This window comes from Oreochromis niloticus, linkage group LG3, assembly GCF_001858045.2.
Source record: "Oreochromis niloticus isolate F11D_XX linkage group LG3, O_niloticus_UMD_NMBU, whole genome shotgun sequence".
Classification (NCBI taxonomy): Eukaryota; Metazoa; Chordata; class Actinopteri; order Cichliformes; family Cichlidae; genus Oreochromis; species Oreochromis niloticus.
The window spans coordinates 19,439,492-19,456,324 of record NC_031967.2 but is presented as its reverse complement, the minus strand read 5'-3'; the positions used below and the strand labels follow the sequence as shown (position 1 = coordinate 19,456,324).

The window sequence follows — 16,833 nt, the reverse complement described above, 5'->3', positions numbered from 1 at the left end:
TCTATTCCTGACCTTCGTGCAGCCCCTCATTGTAAAACAAGCCACTGTCCCTCCCTTTAAGCCAGTTGTCTTTTGATTGGCTGCCCCCCGTAAACCACAGCAGGTGGGTGGGACTTTTGTGCTCACAGACAGAGCTGTGGCTCAGGTGGTGGAGCAGGTCACGTACTAATCGGAACATTGGTGATTCAATCCCCGTCTGCTCCTGTATGCTGCAAAAAGCCTTCCGCAAGATACTAACTCCAAGTTCTTCTTAGAAGAAAGCACTTGCATAGAAAAAAGTGAGGGTGAATGAGGCAAGTGTAAAGCCATTTGAGTGCTCGGAGTAGAAAGGAACCAGTCCTTTTACCATTTACCTTTTAGCTGTGTACCTGAGATGGCCACATTAGGAGTATCCCATTTCACTGATGTCATACAGAGCTCCCATAGTAGGAAAAAAACAGCTGAGGTTTTAGAGTAGTGTGATCATCAGAGAGAAAGATCCATCCATCTCTTTTCCTCTGCTTATTTAATTCAGAGCTGTGGGAATAAGGAATTTCTTGTAAATACACTGTCCTCATTTTTGAGAGTCCGGCTCATGTTAAACATGTTAAACACGTTCACTCTCTTGTTCTTAATACTTGTTATTAGTGGCAGCTTCAGACTAGTTAATATAATTTGCCCATTTTGTGTTAGCTGAATGTATTTAATAGACAATATACCACATATGCTTTGTAAAATCCCCCTTTCTTAACTTTTCCTGTCATGTTGAGTTTCTCCGAGCGACTGATCTACATGTGTTTATCATTGCCACCCACCAAGCATGACACACACGCAGTACAGGAACATCAAAGTGACCACCTACCTACGTCAGTGCAGGACTACCCAGCCTCCGACCCATGCACTGTGTGGATGTGTCTAAACATACCGAGGTCCCTGCACTGCTTGGGTATATATTTAGACTTATAGGTGATAAAGTTGGGCAGCAGGGAATTTGTCAGCTTATATATTACTCACTGTACATTATGCCACGTGTGAGCTGGAGAATCTGTAAACAGCACTGCTTTATGGCAGTAATGGGTTTGTTATGGTTTGGTCATGTTTGCTGAACTAACCAGGAATCCCAAAATTGTTTTATGAGTTGATTTTCAGTGTTGTGTTTCTTATGTGTAAACACCCAATCTTCCAAAATCCACAGAGAGCTGATTTACTGAAGCGTAAGCTTCTCGTGACTCACTGATTTGGTCTAATCCTTATAAAGTCAAAGTAAAAACGAATAGAAGCTCCGCCCTAACTCCAGACGGAGTCTTTCCTGCACTATGACTCCATCATCGTGTCTCCCTGCAGGTGCGCCGAGAGCATGCTGTGCGTGGTGCCCGATATCTCCGCCTTCCGCGAGGGCTGGCGCTGGGTGCGGCAGCCCGTCCAGGTGCCCGTAACGTTGGTGAGGAACGACGGCATCATCTACTCCACCACACTGACCTTCACCTACACGCCAGAGCCCGGACCGAGGCCACACTGCAGCGCCGCCGGCGCCATCCTGCGGGCCAGCAACTCGAGCCTGCTCAGCAACAGCAGCCAGGAGGCCGGCTCCAGCGTCTACGGCTCCAACAGCACTTCCAACGCAGGAGTCACGTCTTCTTCCTCCACCGCCGCAGCCGTGGTCTCCTAACGCACACATGGGGGGGGGGCACTCATACAATATGCCTTGAGAGCAAATATACCCTGAGGTATATGAAGACTATAGGAAATAAACAAAACTGACTCACTCTAAAAGTGCTGCGTTCATTTTGGATACAAAGAAGCTGCAAAGGAAAACAAAACAAAAGAATCGGTGGGACAGAGGAGCCCTACGCAGGGGGAAATCTGAAGGAGTGACATCACAACGTTGTCAGCTGATGGGAATAAACGTATATAAAGTGCTCCTTGACACTCCTCCCCACCCCAGCCCCCCACTCTCTTCTCCTGTGGTTACTTTAGGGACCCGCCTGTCCAGTTCTGGTGTTGGGAATGAGTGAATTCCTGCAGGCTCAGAGCACCAGCACCTTTCTACGGCTGTGAGGACGGAAACCACAACAACAGTACATCCACTGCGTGCATCCCACCTCCCCTTTATCCTCCCCACTCCGTTTTTATTTTATTTTGTAATTATTCCTTTTTGTTTCTCACATTCACGTCTGAAACCCTTATCAGGGGTGGGGGCGGAGGTGGTTTGGATGTGTTGTTGTTGGAGGGAGTGCAAGGATGCAGAGGGACACACATAAAACGTGACGATAACATAGTTTTTATGGACCAAGGATCTTGTATAAGCTTTAGTAAAGGTACATTTTTCTCCATACCTTTTTTGTATTAAACATATAGTACACTTTTGTTACCAAATAGTTTCTATTCTTCCTCTGAGCTTGGGCTTTGTTTTTTATTTTTATTTTTTTCTCCCCTTGGAGGTCCAAAATCCCAACCTGTATGTTATTGTGACCTTACTTCAAAAGCCTTTTTTTTTTTTTTTTTTTGGTTTCATTTTGATATACTTGCTTCTTCTTTTTGGGGAAAAGTCTGAAGTCTTGGTTTTGTTTTGTTTTTTTTCTTAGATTTTACATAAGCAAAGGTCTTTTTTTTTTTTCTTTTTTTTCCCTTTTGAAATTGGGGACAAACCTCAGAGGGCCTATTTTTTATCATTGGTTTTTAATGAAGTCTTTAAAAAAAAAAAAAAGAAAAGCTTTAAGCAACGCCTCTGCCTTGCCTGCAATACTCTGTGTGCGCTGTGTCTCCTGGAAAGTATACACATCAGTACATGTCACACGGAGCCATAGCAACATCTGCAGAACATGAAAGCGGTCTTCTGCGAGAGCAAATCCGTCTGCCGCTTTCAAACTAATGTACCGAGCGTAGTCTTCGACTTCAAAGGATAGCCTTAGTACTGTATATTCTTACTGTGTACACAGGTAAGCCAGTCACATATCTGATAATATCCTTTATCTGTCACTGCTAACGTATCCAATAATGTAGTGTCTCAAAACTTGCACCTAGCAAAGGTGTCTTCCAGTCCGTGCTGTAGTTCTGGTGGCATTTATCTCCAAAAAAAGAAAAAGGAAAAAAACAAACAAAAAAAAAACAACAGAGGGGGGGAAAAAAGACACTTTTCGATTTGATGTGGCCTTACTGAAAACTTCAAATAGAAGAAGAAGAAAAAAAACACTTCAGTTTTCTTATATGCTGTTTACTCACCTTGGGAGAACCTGTGCATAGCACAAAAGCAAGCTGACGCCTCGCTTCTCTGCTGTTTGGAGCTCATCGCCGCAGCTCTCCAACCACCTTCCCCATGCAGAGCAGCCTTCTGAAGGGAGCCTTCATTCCCAGTGTACAAGTACAATAACCCACTTTTTTTTTTTTTTTTTTTTTAAAAACTCCCACGCTGGTGACGGGCACCTTCTCACTTTTTGGTACAATGTCTCACGAGCGCTGTAAGCTCTTTTTCAGCCTTCTTCTTCTTCTTTGGTTTTTCTCAAAAAAAAAAACAGTCCTGTGGTTTAATGTGTTGGCAGAACAAGCGTGTGTACATTGTGAACTCACTGTCCGAGTAGTTGCACTCATACATGTTCGATGGCGAGACCTGTAGGAGTTATAAAGGCCTTTTAAATGTGTATTACTGAAAATGTGCATTTCCAAAACATAACAGCAATATTGTACAGGTCATCTCATCAGTTTTTGTTTTCGTTTCGGGTTTTGTCCGCCTGAGCACTAGTTCACCAGCCAGCAAATATGTGTATGTGTGCGTGTGGGTGTGTGTTTCATATACAGTTGCTGTAATCGGTGTATTGAGTCAGACTCGCTCCGCATCCTCTCCGAGAAAAAGGAAAAAAACAACTTTTATCAGTGTTTTTTTTTTTTTTTTTTTTTTAAATGTCTTCCACCGGGATCTAAACGTCTGATAAATGTGGATAAAACATTCAAAGGCAATACTTGTGATCGCAGTATAACAGTACAACTGTATACAAAGAACAATACTGTGACTTGAATGTGTGCTTAATGAAGTATTTCAGTTTTTCTTATTCGCGCCCTCGAAACAGGAGCACACAGACTCGTTTGGCCCCCCCGCCCACGTTTCCATGTAAAAAAAATAAAATAAAATGATTAAAAATAAAAATATTAATAAGAGAAAAGTTTAAATTATGCCCCTCCCCCTTCTCCCCCCCCATTTTGCCGTTCTTGCCCACCTGTGTGTCGTTAATGTTAAATGTTTTATATTGTAATATTGATATTTTTTAAATTATTGGTACAAAGTTCCCCTTGTCTTATGTCCACACACGAAAAAAGAAATAAAAACGAAAAAAAAAAAAAACTAGAAAAGTGCATTATTGGCCGTGCTGCCTGAGTCTGGCCGCTTCCTGTTTGTCCTGGAAACGTGGAGGAAGTCGAAGAAGGTGCTGCAGCGGCCGCGTAGCATCAAAAACCCAACATTTGGCGCTTCTTCTTCTGCAGCGTGTCGAGCTGCAGGTTGACCCCTCCCCGCCCCAAAGCCCTTTACTCTGCAGGATGGAGGTCACGAAATCTGAACTGTAGATTTTTAACTTCTTTTCTTTGTCTTCGAGCTCTAAATTCAGCGTCTGCATAGCATCGCCTCCACCGCTTTAGGCTAACCGCCCGTCCTCCTCCTCCTTCCCCTTTGGCTACAGAGCAGCTTCGCCGCTTTTGTTGTAAACTAACACACACAAAAAAGGGGTGATGCACGCTTTTCTCCGAAAATGTGTCGCCTTGACAATCCGAGCTGGTTTACAGTTTTATTGTTATTTTTTTTTTCCCTCTTAAAACATCTGGAGTTTTAAGGGACAAAGGGAGGATACAGCGTAACCAGATAAGAGGGGTCATTTAAAAAATAAAATAAAAAAAAAAAAATGTTACATGCCTTTAAAGAAAAAACAAAACTGTCGATAAAGCTTTTTAACGAGGAAAAAAAGCAACAAACCACCATCTCATTGTTTGTTTTACAGATCTTTTTCACTTTGTGTGTTTGTGTGTATGTCTGGTCATTATTTGTTTTACACCTCCAAAAGCAGCTGTTTTTGTTTTGTTTTTTTAATAATGAGCTCTGAACAATGTATGTATCCTCTAATATGCCAAATGTCTTTTATAATGTAGTTTTCATGCACTGCTAAACAAAAACAGGGCAGAGTGAGAGGCAGCTTTAAACAGATTTTTGTTTTTGTGTTTAAGAAAAAAAGTTTTAAAAAAAGGAGTGTGGAGCCCTTTCTCTGTCGCACTCAGCCTTACTTCTCCTCAAGACTTATTCGGCTGTTTGCACTACAGAGCGCTAACTTTTCTATTTCTCTCACACGTTTCATCCTCACTCACATTTTCCTCGCCTTTTATTTTCTTCTTTTCCCACCTTTTAACACGCAGCCTGTTGTGCTTAGCTTGCAGATCACCTTTTATTTATCATTTCCTCTTCTTCCTCACACCCCTCCACTATCTTCCACTTCTCTCACTGTATCTGTGTATTATTCTAGTAAAAATGGTAAGCAGAGGTGTCATTGTGGTAGTATACTCAGTGCTCAAAGGGTTGCTGATGGTAGAAACCTGTGCCGTTTGTAACATTTTAGCAATAACGTCAAAAACAAAGGGGACGGTTCTTTTTTTGTTTTGTTTTTTATAACATAACGTTAGTTTGTTTTTTGTACATATTGCAGCTCCAGATCATTGCTCAAATCTGTATGTCATTAAAAGAAGAAAAAAAAATGAGAAAAAAACTTGCAATATTGGCATAAAAATGAGAAATAAAAAAAGTGATGTAAAATCTCACTTTGTGTGGGTTTTTTATTATGATTCTTTGATTATTTTTAGTTTGAATTATGATTGTAGCTGAAGAGAAGAAATAACCAGTTACTGACATTTATTTATTTATTTATTTGGTGTGTAAACAACAGCATCTGATGACGCTTCAACATCTGGTGGCTGCAAGGTGACGGCAGGTGGGGAGGTTTGGGCATTTACCAAGCCCAAATGGAGCTCTTCTCTGACGAACTCCCAGCGGATCGTCTTTCCTTTAAATCCTCCGTCGTTAAAGCTGTTAAAAGCTCCGAGTCGCTCCGCTGAGGTGTGCACACGCACTGACTTTATATGGTCGATGGATCACAGATTTGCAGGAGATCACAACATCTTCCACCAAAGCCAAACTCGGGTGTATATTACAAAGCAATAAAAATCACTGGAGTCACTTTTGTACATTCAGGTCTGAACCCATTACCTCGATGTTGAACAAAACACACAGCCACTGCACTTTAAAAGTAAGAATTTACAGTGGAACGTTAGGGCTATATTTACAGTGAATAAGCTGCTACGTCAGTGCTGCTATATTTAACATTTAACTGGAAATTGGACGGATAATGCCAGGAATTGGCCCTTTGAAGAGGAGTTGCAGGTGCTTTGAGTCCCAGAAAAAGATAAGGCTTCTGCGTGCCCACTAGGTGGGTCAAGGACGGCAGCGAGGGATTGAGTTGTGGCTGATCTGCAGCATGGGGATCAGACGACACATAAAATGTTGTTTTCAAGCACAAGTTTACACAGTTGGGTGCTTAAAATTCCTAAATATCGATATTATAGCTCATTTCGAGCCTGTTTACGCTTGGTTTGAAATGCATCTTGGGCAATCGGGTCACAAGCGGACAGCGTTATACACAAGCGTAAACAACCACAGAGATGTGATCACTCAGACCCCTTGCCTTGGTGGTCCGGGACACATTAGGCCACGTGCTTTTTGTGGTGTAATAGTTAATGTTTCCTGATGTGTGCCCAGCGAGGACGTCATTGATGCAGGATGTGGTGGTAGCAACTGACCTTGTCCTGGCCGATATCAATTGCCGGAAAACCCCATACAAACGTATTGTTTATTGAAAAACATTTTAATTTCATCCAGACTGGCGCTTGTCTAGTGCTTTGACCTTCTTGAGCAAGGGTGGGCAATTAATTTTCCCAAGGGGCTACATGGTAATCTGGGACTGTTGTGGAGGGCCCAGTTTGTCATGTGGCCCCTTGGGAAAATTAATTGTCCACCCTTACTCTAGTGGGACTCGTGGCGCGAGTAACAAAATGAACTGAAGTGGTTAGCTGAACACCTTGAAGATGCATAATAGGTGTTAACAGCAACGTGTCTCTGCTATCCACTTGTTTGATTCATTGAAATGCATCTTATAACCAAGTGCAAATAGGGGGTTTGTTTTTTCTCAGTGTCTTTTAGAGGTGCTTGTCACAAGCATCGAACTAAACATCAAGCTAAATGAGCTAACGCAAAGATGCTTAGCTCATTTAGTAAAACCTAAAACCCGAAATACGGACGGTAGTTTTCTTCCTGCTGGGCACACACTCAGAGCTGTTGTTTAGTTCTAATGTTACACCCGTGCATTAGAGCTCAGAAACTTTAAACTGCCAACACACATCTTTGGCTCAGACTCTACCTAATAAAGCCGACATGGTAATCACCAGCTCAAAGTAAAATTAGTTTTATTGACTGATTAGGTTTTCTTGGCTTTGTAAAACTGATTAGATAAGTTTGAAATTCAATCTGTGGTGTAATAGCTAAAGTCTCACTAATAGAGGGAATTTTGGTAGCAAATTAGGAACAAGTAAAAAATTATACATTTTTCACATCATTTGAATATGAATACATGTAAATTCCAGTGGGAAGGTACAATTTGTGCAGCTGTAACAGTACAGCTGGACTTTAGTGACGTTAAGCTTTAAAGGTTACATAAATAAAATACATTCCTTTAGCAGAGAATCTGTCACACTAATGGACTGTAAAAAAAAAAAAAAAAAACACACACACACACATGACACTCCCAGCCAGTTTTAAATTAAAGCTCTGAACATAACCTGTCCCAGACAAGATTATAAGTTGTCGTGGAAATATAGTCAGACTAAACAAAAGAACAAAAAGTATCTTGCTAACTCGTTATACACCCCTCTAATCTTCAAACTATACTTGTAGCTTGAACTTTTTTGTTTATGTGTATATAAAATCTGGAGTTGCATGTTACATTTTTTTATGTCATTTCCCGTAACAGGCCAGCTATGCAGAAATCATCGCACTAGAGTTTGCATTGAAATAGCAACAAAATGTTTTTGCATTTGTATTTGTACATGTGAATTACATATAAAAGCAGCAAAGCATTAGTGACCTTTAGAGCTGATAATAGTAGGATTCTTCGTGAGTATTGATATAGTATCTTTTATCTGCCATTAATAGCTTTATTTTACATTTCCCGCCATTAATAGCATTTTCCCGCCTTTTCCTTCCATTAAAAGCTTTATTCCACTTTCCCGCCCAAAATAACATTTTCCCACCATTAAGAGCGTTATTTCACTTTTCCTGCCATTAATAGCTCAGTTTTACATTTCCCACCAATAGTGTTTTCTAGATTTTCCTGCCATTAATAGCATTTTCCCGCCATTAATAGCTTTATTTCACTTTTTTTGCCATTAATAACATTGCTAATTGCTAAGCTAGCCACTTTCCAGCTCCAAATGACATCCAGGTTGAATGTTTTCTTTAAGTCGGCATTTACTTATGTTTAAAGCCTTGCTGTTGCACAACAATTTTAACGATATTAATAATACAAAGAATAACACATATTAAAAGCTTTAGAAAGCACATTTCAATACATTATAAAATAACAGGAAATCAGTGGTTGTCATTTATAAATAAAAGCCAAAGCACATTTGTTTAGATTCTCATTTATCATTTTATAAAAGATAGATGGGTTTTTATTTATTTATTTATGCTTAAAGGTCATGTTGGCTTAAAAGGTCATTTTTCACCATTGTAATTTATTCAGACTAACGTCATTTAATCTTTAGATCAGCTATTAAAAAAAATGTAAAACTTTATTCAACTATCAGTGCATCAGTTAACCCATTTAAAATTATAAAAATTGACCTCTCTTTGGCACTGCGTGTTATTTGAAAAGCTGCCCACCTAGTGCACGTGGATCAAATGAAGCATGTGTAAATACTGTTTGGTTACTGTACAGTTCAGAAGCAGTTTCAAGCGTGTATAAAACAAAAGCAAGTAAAATGAGAACTGATTCTCTGCTTCATCAGAACTTTGCACTTCTCCAACAAGCTTGTGGGCCTTAAAAGCAAGTATGAACAGGCATCAGTCGGCCACTCTGCAAGCTTTATGGAAACATTTATGATAAAGTCACAGCTGATTGGCTGTGACTTTACGGACAGCACACCACATCTGCTCCACAGTCTCTGCCTACTGGACACCTCTCACGTCACATTAAAATAGTGGAGCTAAAGCAACATGTCTGCTCAGTCTCGTAAGCACTGTGACAGCTTTTCACAAAAACAACAAACCACAGCTCTCCAACATATGCTTGCACTTGTGCCAGTACACTGGCGGATCAATCCGACTTAAGTCAGCTCACTCCAGGCTGATGCACGGATGCCGGTGTAGGTGAAGCGTGTGCTGGTTCCACTTGGTGACGTATGACCATTCTGCTCAGGGCTCTTGGGCCCCTCTCGCGGTCTGCCCGCTTCCCCTTTGGTTAGTCTGCTTCCAGCTGACCTCGTCAAGCTGCTACTGCCTCCGCCACCCGTCCTGAAACAGCTGCAGCAGGAAAAGGTGGCCAGCATACCCTGGCGGAAGCGCTTGTTCATGAAACAGTAAATGATGGGATTGACGCAGGCCGAGGTGTAGGAGAGCAGGTGGATGAAGGAGATCGGCGCGCCAGTGAGACGGTAGGCCGAACGCCGGTCGAAAGCTTGCCACGCATTGACCACGAAGACGGGGGTCCAGCACAGGAAGAAGAGAAACACAATGACCAGCAGCATCCGGATCACACGTTTCTTAGCCATTAGGTTGGACGTGGAGCTGCCGCTGCCACACACGCGGCCCACCATGGAGCTCCCGGTGTTCATCGTCAAACTCTTCTTTTTGGACGGCTGCAGGTAACAGCCATCACTGTCACCTGGCTTAATGCTGCTAGTGCTGGACTGTCTGTCTGCAAGGGAAGATAACAATAAACTGATTTATCACTAGCATAAAAAAGAAGTTCAAAGCTGCCAATTCCATCAGTGAGGCAGTGAAGCAGTCCCCCCCAAAAAAGCCCATGTTTTCAGAAACTTTAACTAGACTAGAGTTATGTTAAAGTAAAGAAGATAAAATTCATATTAATCGGATCTTTGCTTTTAACTGTTAACATTCAAAATAACCACATTTTTAAACTTTTGTTACTTTCTGTGCTCAGGTATCATACCTCTGCCAACTTTCCTGTTGGACATCTCAAACTTGATGCCCCGGTAGAGCTCTATTGAGATGAGTCCATAGGCTGTCATCATGACGATCCCAGGGATAAGGAAGAGCAGCAACAATAGGGACACATACCTGGAAAGAGAATATCCATGAGCTTCACACATACCGCAAATGTGTGGTTTCTCTTACTGTTTGTGCTCAGTGAATACCAGAAACCCCTCATCAGTCAGTTCTTTGCTATTTTATTATTTAATTGCTTGACTGTTGAGCGTTTAAATTTTAAATCAAGCATTTGTCTTGACTGGTTAATAACATTAGTAGCAAGTGAACAATGAAAACTTTTACTTTGAAGAGTCAAATCTGTGTCTCGCATAAAGATCTTCCCAAAAGGTCGTCTCTCGCCAGCAGCACCAAGCTGAGAAAATCAATAAAGTGCCCATCTGAAATTAGCAAAGGGCTATTTTTTGCTACCTCTCAGGCCGAGTACATCCAAGTGTGAAGACCCCTCAGCAGGACAGTTTAGCAGTGCACTTTTTGTTTTGTTTTTTTCAGCTCACCAGGACTGCTGGATGATGTCGTTGGGCCACACCAGGCGGCACATGTGCCCGGTGCTGTTGTTGAGGCGGGTGAAGGGCTTGAGGGTGCTAAAAATGGGGTAGGGCAGCATCAGTATAAAAGACCCCAACCAGGTGGCAGTGATGACCTTGGCGGCGTGGGATTTTGTCTGCCACGCCCTGGAGGTGAGGGGGTTGCAAATGGCACTGTAGCGCTCCAGGGAGATGGCCACCAGGTTAAAGGTGGAGATGCTCACAGAGACACCTGCAGAGGTCAGAAAATCCACACTGCAGAGTTCTGATTGGCTGAAACATTCATTACATCATCATTACAGACTGACGTCAAACACTGCTTTTATTCTAATGTGTTACATTTGTTTTAAAACAGGATTATCAGACAAACCCGCAGCAGCTGTGTGATGCTGTCATATCAGCACCTTGATTAATCTGTACCGTGAAGAATTAAAGCAACTCTCATATCTGAGCATAAAATATTGAAAGTATGTGTTTGTGTGTTTTACAGAATAATCGTTGGAAATTGTTAGGCTTTTTAGCCAGCAGGGGGCGACTCCTCTGGTTGAACCCAGTTTTGTCAAAATGAAACAAATACATGTGAAGTAAGAACTGAACTTTAGGCATCTGTAATCCTTTGACTGCCAATTCTCACTTCATCCACAGACCTGCTTTGCATTTTTTAGAAAGATGCCAGCACTAATCGTCTGTTAATAAGTGTTAATCGTCATCTTCCTCTCCTCCCCCGTGTGCTGCATCTCCCAGAAAAACATCCTCACAACATGTCACTGAGTTTACAGTAATGTTGCTGCACACGTTAATGCTCCGCCACATTAAATTTAACTGCTGAGCTGCGACAGAGCACATCCTGCGCTGCCTGTCAGCGCGGCAGCGTTGGCGCGCTCAGAAACAACAACAGGATGCACAAACACACTTGAAATAGCTGCTTTGTGCAATCCGAGAGGACACACAAACAGACAAATGATGCAACAATCCTGGGAGAGCTTTGTGATTTTGAGGAAAGAGCCAAATGAAAAATTAAACTCACATTTCCTTGCGGACGTGTAATTGGATGAAAGTGAAATATTAGCAGTAGATACAACATCAGTAATGAATGCACCTTATTACAGAGCTCTCAGCGAGAAAATGTGATTCACATGTCTGATGGGACTGACTCATCTCCTTTGAAGCTGTCAGTATGGAAGTTTTCAAATGCCCGAATAAAGATAAATGAAACGCTGAAAGGAAGTGACACAGAAGGACAAACTGAGGCAGCGAGTCTTAAAAAGCGAAAAACTCAAAAGAAAAAAAATGATTTATGTTGCTTTTTGTTGAAAGTACTTGAAAATATTTTGATTGTGACTTTTTTAAATTTTAAATCTTCCATAGATTGTAGCTTCTGCTGTTAACTGCATGGAAATGCTTTAAGTTATTAAATTATTAAGAAATATTCAAAGATAAAACTTTGCTGTCTAAACTTTTTGACTGTAAAACAAACAAACAAAAAAAAGGATGCCCCCAAACATTCACTGACGTCATTCGACACCACAAACCACAGATCTACCTGTGGGGCTTCGCAGCCCACTCTATCTTTAGACCCTTGTTTCCGGTTTGGGAATCCATCCTCCATAACAGAGACCTCAAGTCTCCATAACAGAGACCTGATGTCTGGTGATGGTGATGAGCTAAATTACTGGAAGCAGATGCATCATGGTCTTCAGCTGTGCAGCCTCAGTGGTATAAATTGAGGCTGTGCAGTCCAGAGGGGCTGGATGAATGTTACATTTGATGTCACTGATCCTTTCAGACTCGTGTTGGCTGGTTGGATGCTTTTGATTAGAAGTAATTTATTTAGTTTTCTCCCCCCCTCATTGGAAACAAAAAGCCATGTGATTATGCAAAGTTGCAATTGTGTTTTGCACCTCATCATGATTGGTTTAAGAACTCGCAATAGATGTGGGTGGAACGATCCAAATATCGATAGTATCGATACCAAAGCTGATACTGGTATCGGATCGATACTTTGCATCTTTACTCTAAATTCAGCATGTAGCCCATGAGCTGTGTTAAATAAAAATACACCTCAAACATGCACTGTGCAAAATGTCTGAACCTTTTTGTGTTGACTGTCATGTGTATTTTATTTATAGCCTATAGCACATTTAAACAATAGAAGCTGTTGGGCAGATTTAAATTTCAGGTCTCCAAAAAATCCAGTTTCAAAATCCATGAAAAGCTGAAAGGTGTGTTTTGTTGTGTTAACTAATTATTGTGGAAAGTAGAAATCACAGTTTTTTAATAGTCATTAAAACCTGTTCAGAATTTGTAAGTTGGTATCGGCAGTAGTGCCCTTGTATTTACTTGATATTTGATCGATACCAAAATTACTGCTCGTTATTGCACAGCCTTAACTATCGATGATATCCCGGAAACCTGTTGGTGCATGCATGAACACAAATTCTGCCTTAAAATTTCTCTTCTGAATTAATTTTATAATAAACGCTGTTTTTATTTATTTTTATATTCATACTGACAAACTCATAAAAAAGCTCCACTCTCGTGTTCAGCATGTCTGAACATCTCTGCCACGCTGTTTTTAGCTGACTCTCATTAAAGCTCCGGGAGGATTTGAAAATGCAGGGAAATGAACCGGGCTCTAGACATGCCCTCAGATTACTTTAATTAGCGTCTGTATGATTCCATTACCAACACAATTCAAAACACGTTAATAGCTCACAGAGCTGGGGAATTGTGTCATTTTTGTGTGACATGTTATGAAGCCTTGAACTGGAGGCCAGTGGTGTGAAACTTTATTCAGTTCATTTAGACGCATTTTAACACATTTTAACTAATTAAATCAGCTAAAAATAGTCATGTTTTAATAATAACAACAATAAGCAACTTGGGCTGTCGATTAATATGAAGAATCGCGGAGGACACGTACCCATGAAATACATCACCAGCTTGCATATGCCGTTGCCGAAGATGAAGTCCCTCATGAGGTTGGGGATAAGGGTAAAGGGGATGCAGACTAGGGACACCATCAGGTCGCTGACGGCCAGAGACAGCAGGAACAGGTTGGTGACGGTCCTCATGCGCCGGTTCCTGACCAGGACGGCGATGATGAGGCTGTTCCCCAGCACGCTGAGGAGGAAGATGAGGCTGTAGAGGGCGATCCGCACTGTCTGGTTGATGTCTGTGGAAGTGGGGCACAGTACGAGTTTACACGCACACAAATACCAGTTTCTACATTTATTTAAATGAATGCACAGCCCGTATGCTAAAATCCCCCATAATGTTTAGAAAATAGCCACTCATATGCACTCAGGCTGTAACCACAGAGAGACCCGGAATATCTTCAGGATTTGTATTCATTTTGGGGGTTTTAGCCTCAACAACGTCGCCACTGATGCGTCTTTGGTCTCTATTTAAGTCCACAAAATGCACAAAGATAGTTCAGTTCATTTGACATATGCGGACTCAGTGAGCAGTGACAGCATTATGTGTCACTGCTCACATACAGCGGACTACATTAGCTTTGAGAAGGACCTGAGCCATATGCGTAATGCGCACTGACGCACGAAAAATGCCCAAAGCAGTCGCTCTTACGGTACAAGCCCGAGTAGAATCAACGCGGTTTGAGCCACTAAATAAATAAATAAATAAAAAAAATTTTTTAAAAAGGAACATCCGACTTTTGAATGGAGTGTTCTAAAACTGCACAAGATGTTCCTCGGCATTTTGCTGCTTTAAAGGCGGATAAAGTCGCTTTACCTTTGGGTTCTGGTAAGAGGTCTTGCTCGCTCTCGCACTCAGAAATATTCTTGATCCCAAAACTGCACAAAATCCTGTTGAGGTCCGTTGAGTTTACCAGCATGTCGTGGATTGTAAACGTCTCCATTTCGCAGTTTCTCCTATAGCCTCGAGTAGAAATCAGTCATGTGAACATCAACCGGAATGCTCCTTCAAGAAAAGAAAAATGCTCCAGGGTATGTGCACGGAAAAATACTAAGCATCCATAGTGATTTTATTATTATTATTACCTTATTTTAACAAGCCAATAAAAAGTAGAGGGGATAACGATAATAAGAGCAGGACTGCTCTCTACAAGTTCCCGTGCGCTCTTGGCGTGGCGCGCTGCGCTCCTCTGGTGCTCCACATTTCCAACTCCTGACAGCATGTGGAAGGGTCTCGCTCTTGAAAGCTCAGCCCGCCTCTGTGGATCCCCCCTCCTCCTTTTCTTTAAGTCACCACGTGTCAAACCATGGCACTGATAGAGAGAGAGGGAGAGAGAAGAAGGGCTGATAGATTATATTCCGACTCATTTAGAGGAAGGTTGAAGCCAAAAAGTCAAAAATTCAAATGCACCGAACTGCAGTCCTTCACCTGCCGTGGGCTATCCATATATCCCACGACCCTCCGCGCGAATTTCACCGTGAAACTGCAAGACTGGAGAAGCTCTTTTACCTTTTACTCTAGTTTGAGTTGTTCTGACGGGTGGAGGCGCAGGCTGTCGTTATCGCCAGCTCCAATATTTAGGAGTCAGTCACACTGACTGTTGTTTCACTCCCTCACACGAGAAGAGCCAAGTCATAATTATAGTCTTGGGTGTTGTCTGATGAAATCCTTAACAGAGAGAGAGAGAGAGCGAGAGAGAGAGAGAAAACCCTCTCGGGAAAAAAGCTGTTCACGGTTCTCAGAAACAGTTGGTGGTGTTTTGGGTGGGTTTCTGCTTTAAAGCCGCTTCGACACAAAGAGGTGTGAGGCCCTTTGTGCCAAAAAATAAATTCACGGCATTATCGAACCCCGTTTAGTCTGGTTGCAGCAGCACCTGCAAGAAAACCCAAAGAAAATGAGGAGCAGAGCACTAATAGGCTATCTCAGGTGCATCTGGCCAGATGTGAGACCACAGCTAATAACATGAAGATTTTTTTTTTTTTCTATTTCACCTCCAGTTAAACAGATGCAGTTATATCATTTGGGTCATTTCCAGTTATCCTCCAGAATCATGAGCCTCGTTACTGTCAAGTCAAGGCAGTTTATTAATGGAGCGCATTCAAAAACATCACATGCAGAGCAGGTTTGCTTAGTCTGGACAGAGATGCTCGTTTATTTCAAACTCAAACACGTGTAAATCACCTGTAATGTGATACTAATACATGACGTATCACTGTGTGAGAAGCTTTATAATGGCTTTATTTCATGTTTGGTAATGTATATAAATCCTAACCAGCAAAGTTTTATTTTATTTTATTTTATTTTTGTTTTTAATTGTTTTCAGTTTCAGTTTTATTCTCATTATTTTAAAAAGTGTTTGTCTTTTAAATTTTTTTTCAAATTCATTTTAGAAATCTTTTGTCATTAGTGGGATTTCAGAACCTCAGACAGTGTAAACACTTTGCACACTCACAAGTCATAGTTCCTGTGAATTCCTTTTTGGGCCTCAGGGGTTTTTATTGGGGTGGGGTGTATTCCTGTCAAGAACTGCTGACATGAGTCAAAGTCAACAAGTCCTAACCTGAATAAGAAAACATTTTAAACCCTTTTAATGTTTCGTTTTGTTTTGTTTTGTTTTCTTTTGTCTTTTTCTTTTGTTTTCCAGACAAACAAATAACCAGAATCAAGAAGAAGGACCAGTTTTCCACTTCTCAGTAAGGCTATAATAATCTTAGTATCCATGCGAAATAGTGCTTCACACTTGATAAACACCTTAGACTTACTCAGTTATGATAACTGTGTATTGATGATACAAGCACCTGGGTATACCACAGGTCAGTGGCATCCATGATAAAGATGCACAAAGGTCAGCCGCAGTGAGACCCTTCAGTGTGTGCACCAAAGTGTTGGAGATTTTCTGTCACTGGGTTGTGGTGAGTGCAGTGTACTTTGCTGTGGTCTGCTGAGGAAGCAGCATTAGAGTTGGTGACACGAGCTGACTGAATAAAGTGATCAGGAAGGCTGGCTGTGATTGGCTGCAAAACAGATACTTTTGAAGCAGTGGTGGAGAGGAAGAGGAGGTGACTGGACAAACTGGATACT

The 16,833-nt window shown here is 41.5% G+C and overlaps 2 protein-coding genes across 5 annotated transcripts in view; one reads left to right on the top strand and one right to left on the bottom strand.

Annotated features, from left to right (window-relative positions):
* Positions 1 to 5,767, top strand: part of rbpjb (recombination signal binding protein for immunoglobulin kappa J region b) — a 51,253-nt gene extending 45,486 nt beyond the window's left edge. The window contains exon 11 of the mRNA XM_003449374.5: positions 1,324 to 5,767. Coding sequence (XP_003449422.2) covers positions 1,324 to 1,648 — 325 coding nt within the window. The 3' untranslated portion in view covers positions 1,649 to 5,767. The remainder of the gene's footprint in view (positions 1 to 1,323) is intronic.
* Positions 4,976 to 15,379, bottom strand: cckar (cholecystokinin A receptor). Of its 4 annotated transcripts, none has more exons than XM_005454411.3 (7): positions 15,262 to 15,379; positions 14,838 to 15,064; positions 14,569 to 14,757; positions 13,739 to 13,990; positions 10,786 to 11,047; positions 10,233 to 10,360; positions 9,388 to 9,977 (listed from the first exon to the last, which is right to left on the bottom strand). In XM_005454411.3, the coding sequence occupies exons 3-7, from the start codon at positions 14,693 to 14,695 to the stop codon at positions 9,388 to 9,390; spliced, it is 1,359 nt and encodes a 452-aa protein (XP_005454468.1). In that variant the 5' UTR covers positions 14,696 to 14,757; positions 14,838 to 15,064; positions 15,262 to 15,379. The 4 variants fall into 4 exon arrangements, with proteins under 4 accessions (XP_005454466.1, XP_005454468.1, XP_005454469.1 ...); XM_005454412.3 differs by having other exon boundaries at positions 14,569 to 14,715; XM_005454409.3 differs by having other exon boundaries at positions 4,976 to 9,977; positions 14,569 to 15,064.
* Between the last annotated feature and the right edge of the window lie 1,454 nt (positions 15,380 to 16,833).

Bases quoted from the DNA above. Each gene is read 5' to 3' on its own strand.
- cckar (XM_005454409.3), bottom strand. From the start codon at position 14,695: ATGGAGACGTTTACAATCCACGACATGCTGGTAAACTCAACGGACCTC. The intron at 13,991-14,568 runs GTAAAGCGACTT...CCACTTCCACAG, and splicing joins CCTCTTACCAGAACCCAAAG to ACATCAACCAGACAGTGCGG. The intron at 11,048-13,738 runs GTACGTGTCCTC...TGACCTCTGCAG, and splicing joins GCTGGTGATGTATTTCATGG to GTGTCTCTGTGAGCATCTCC.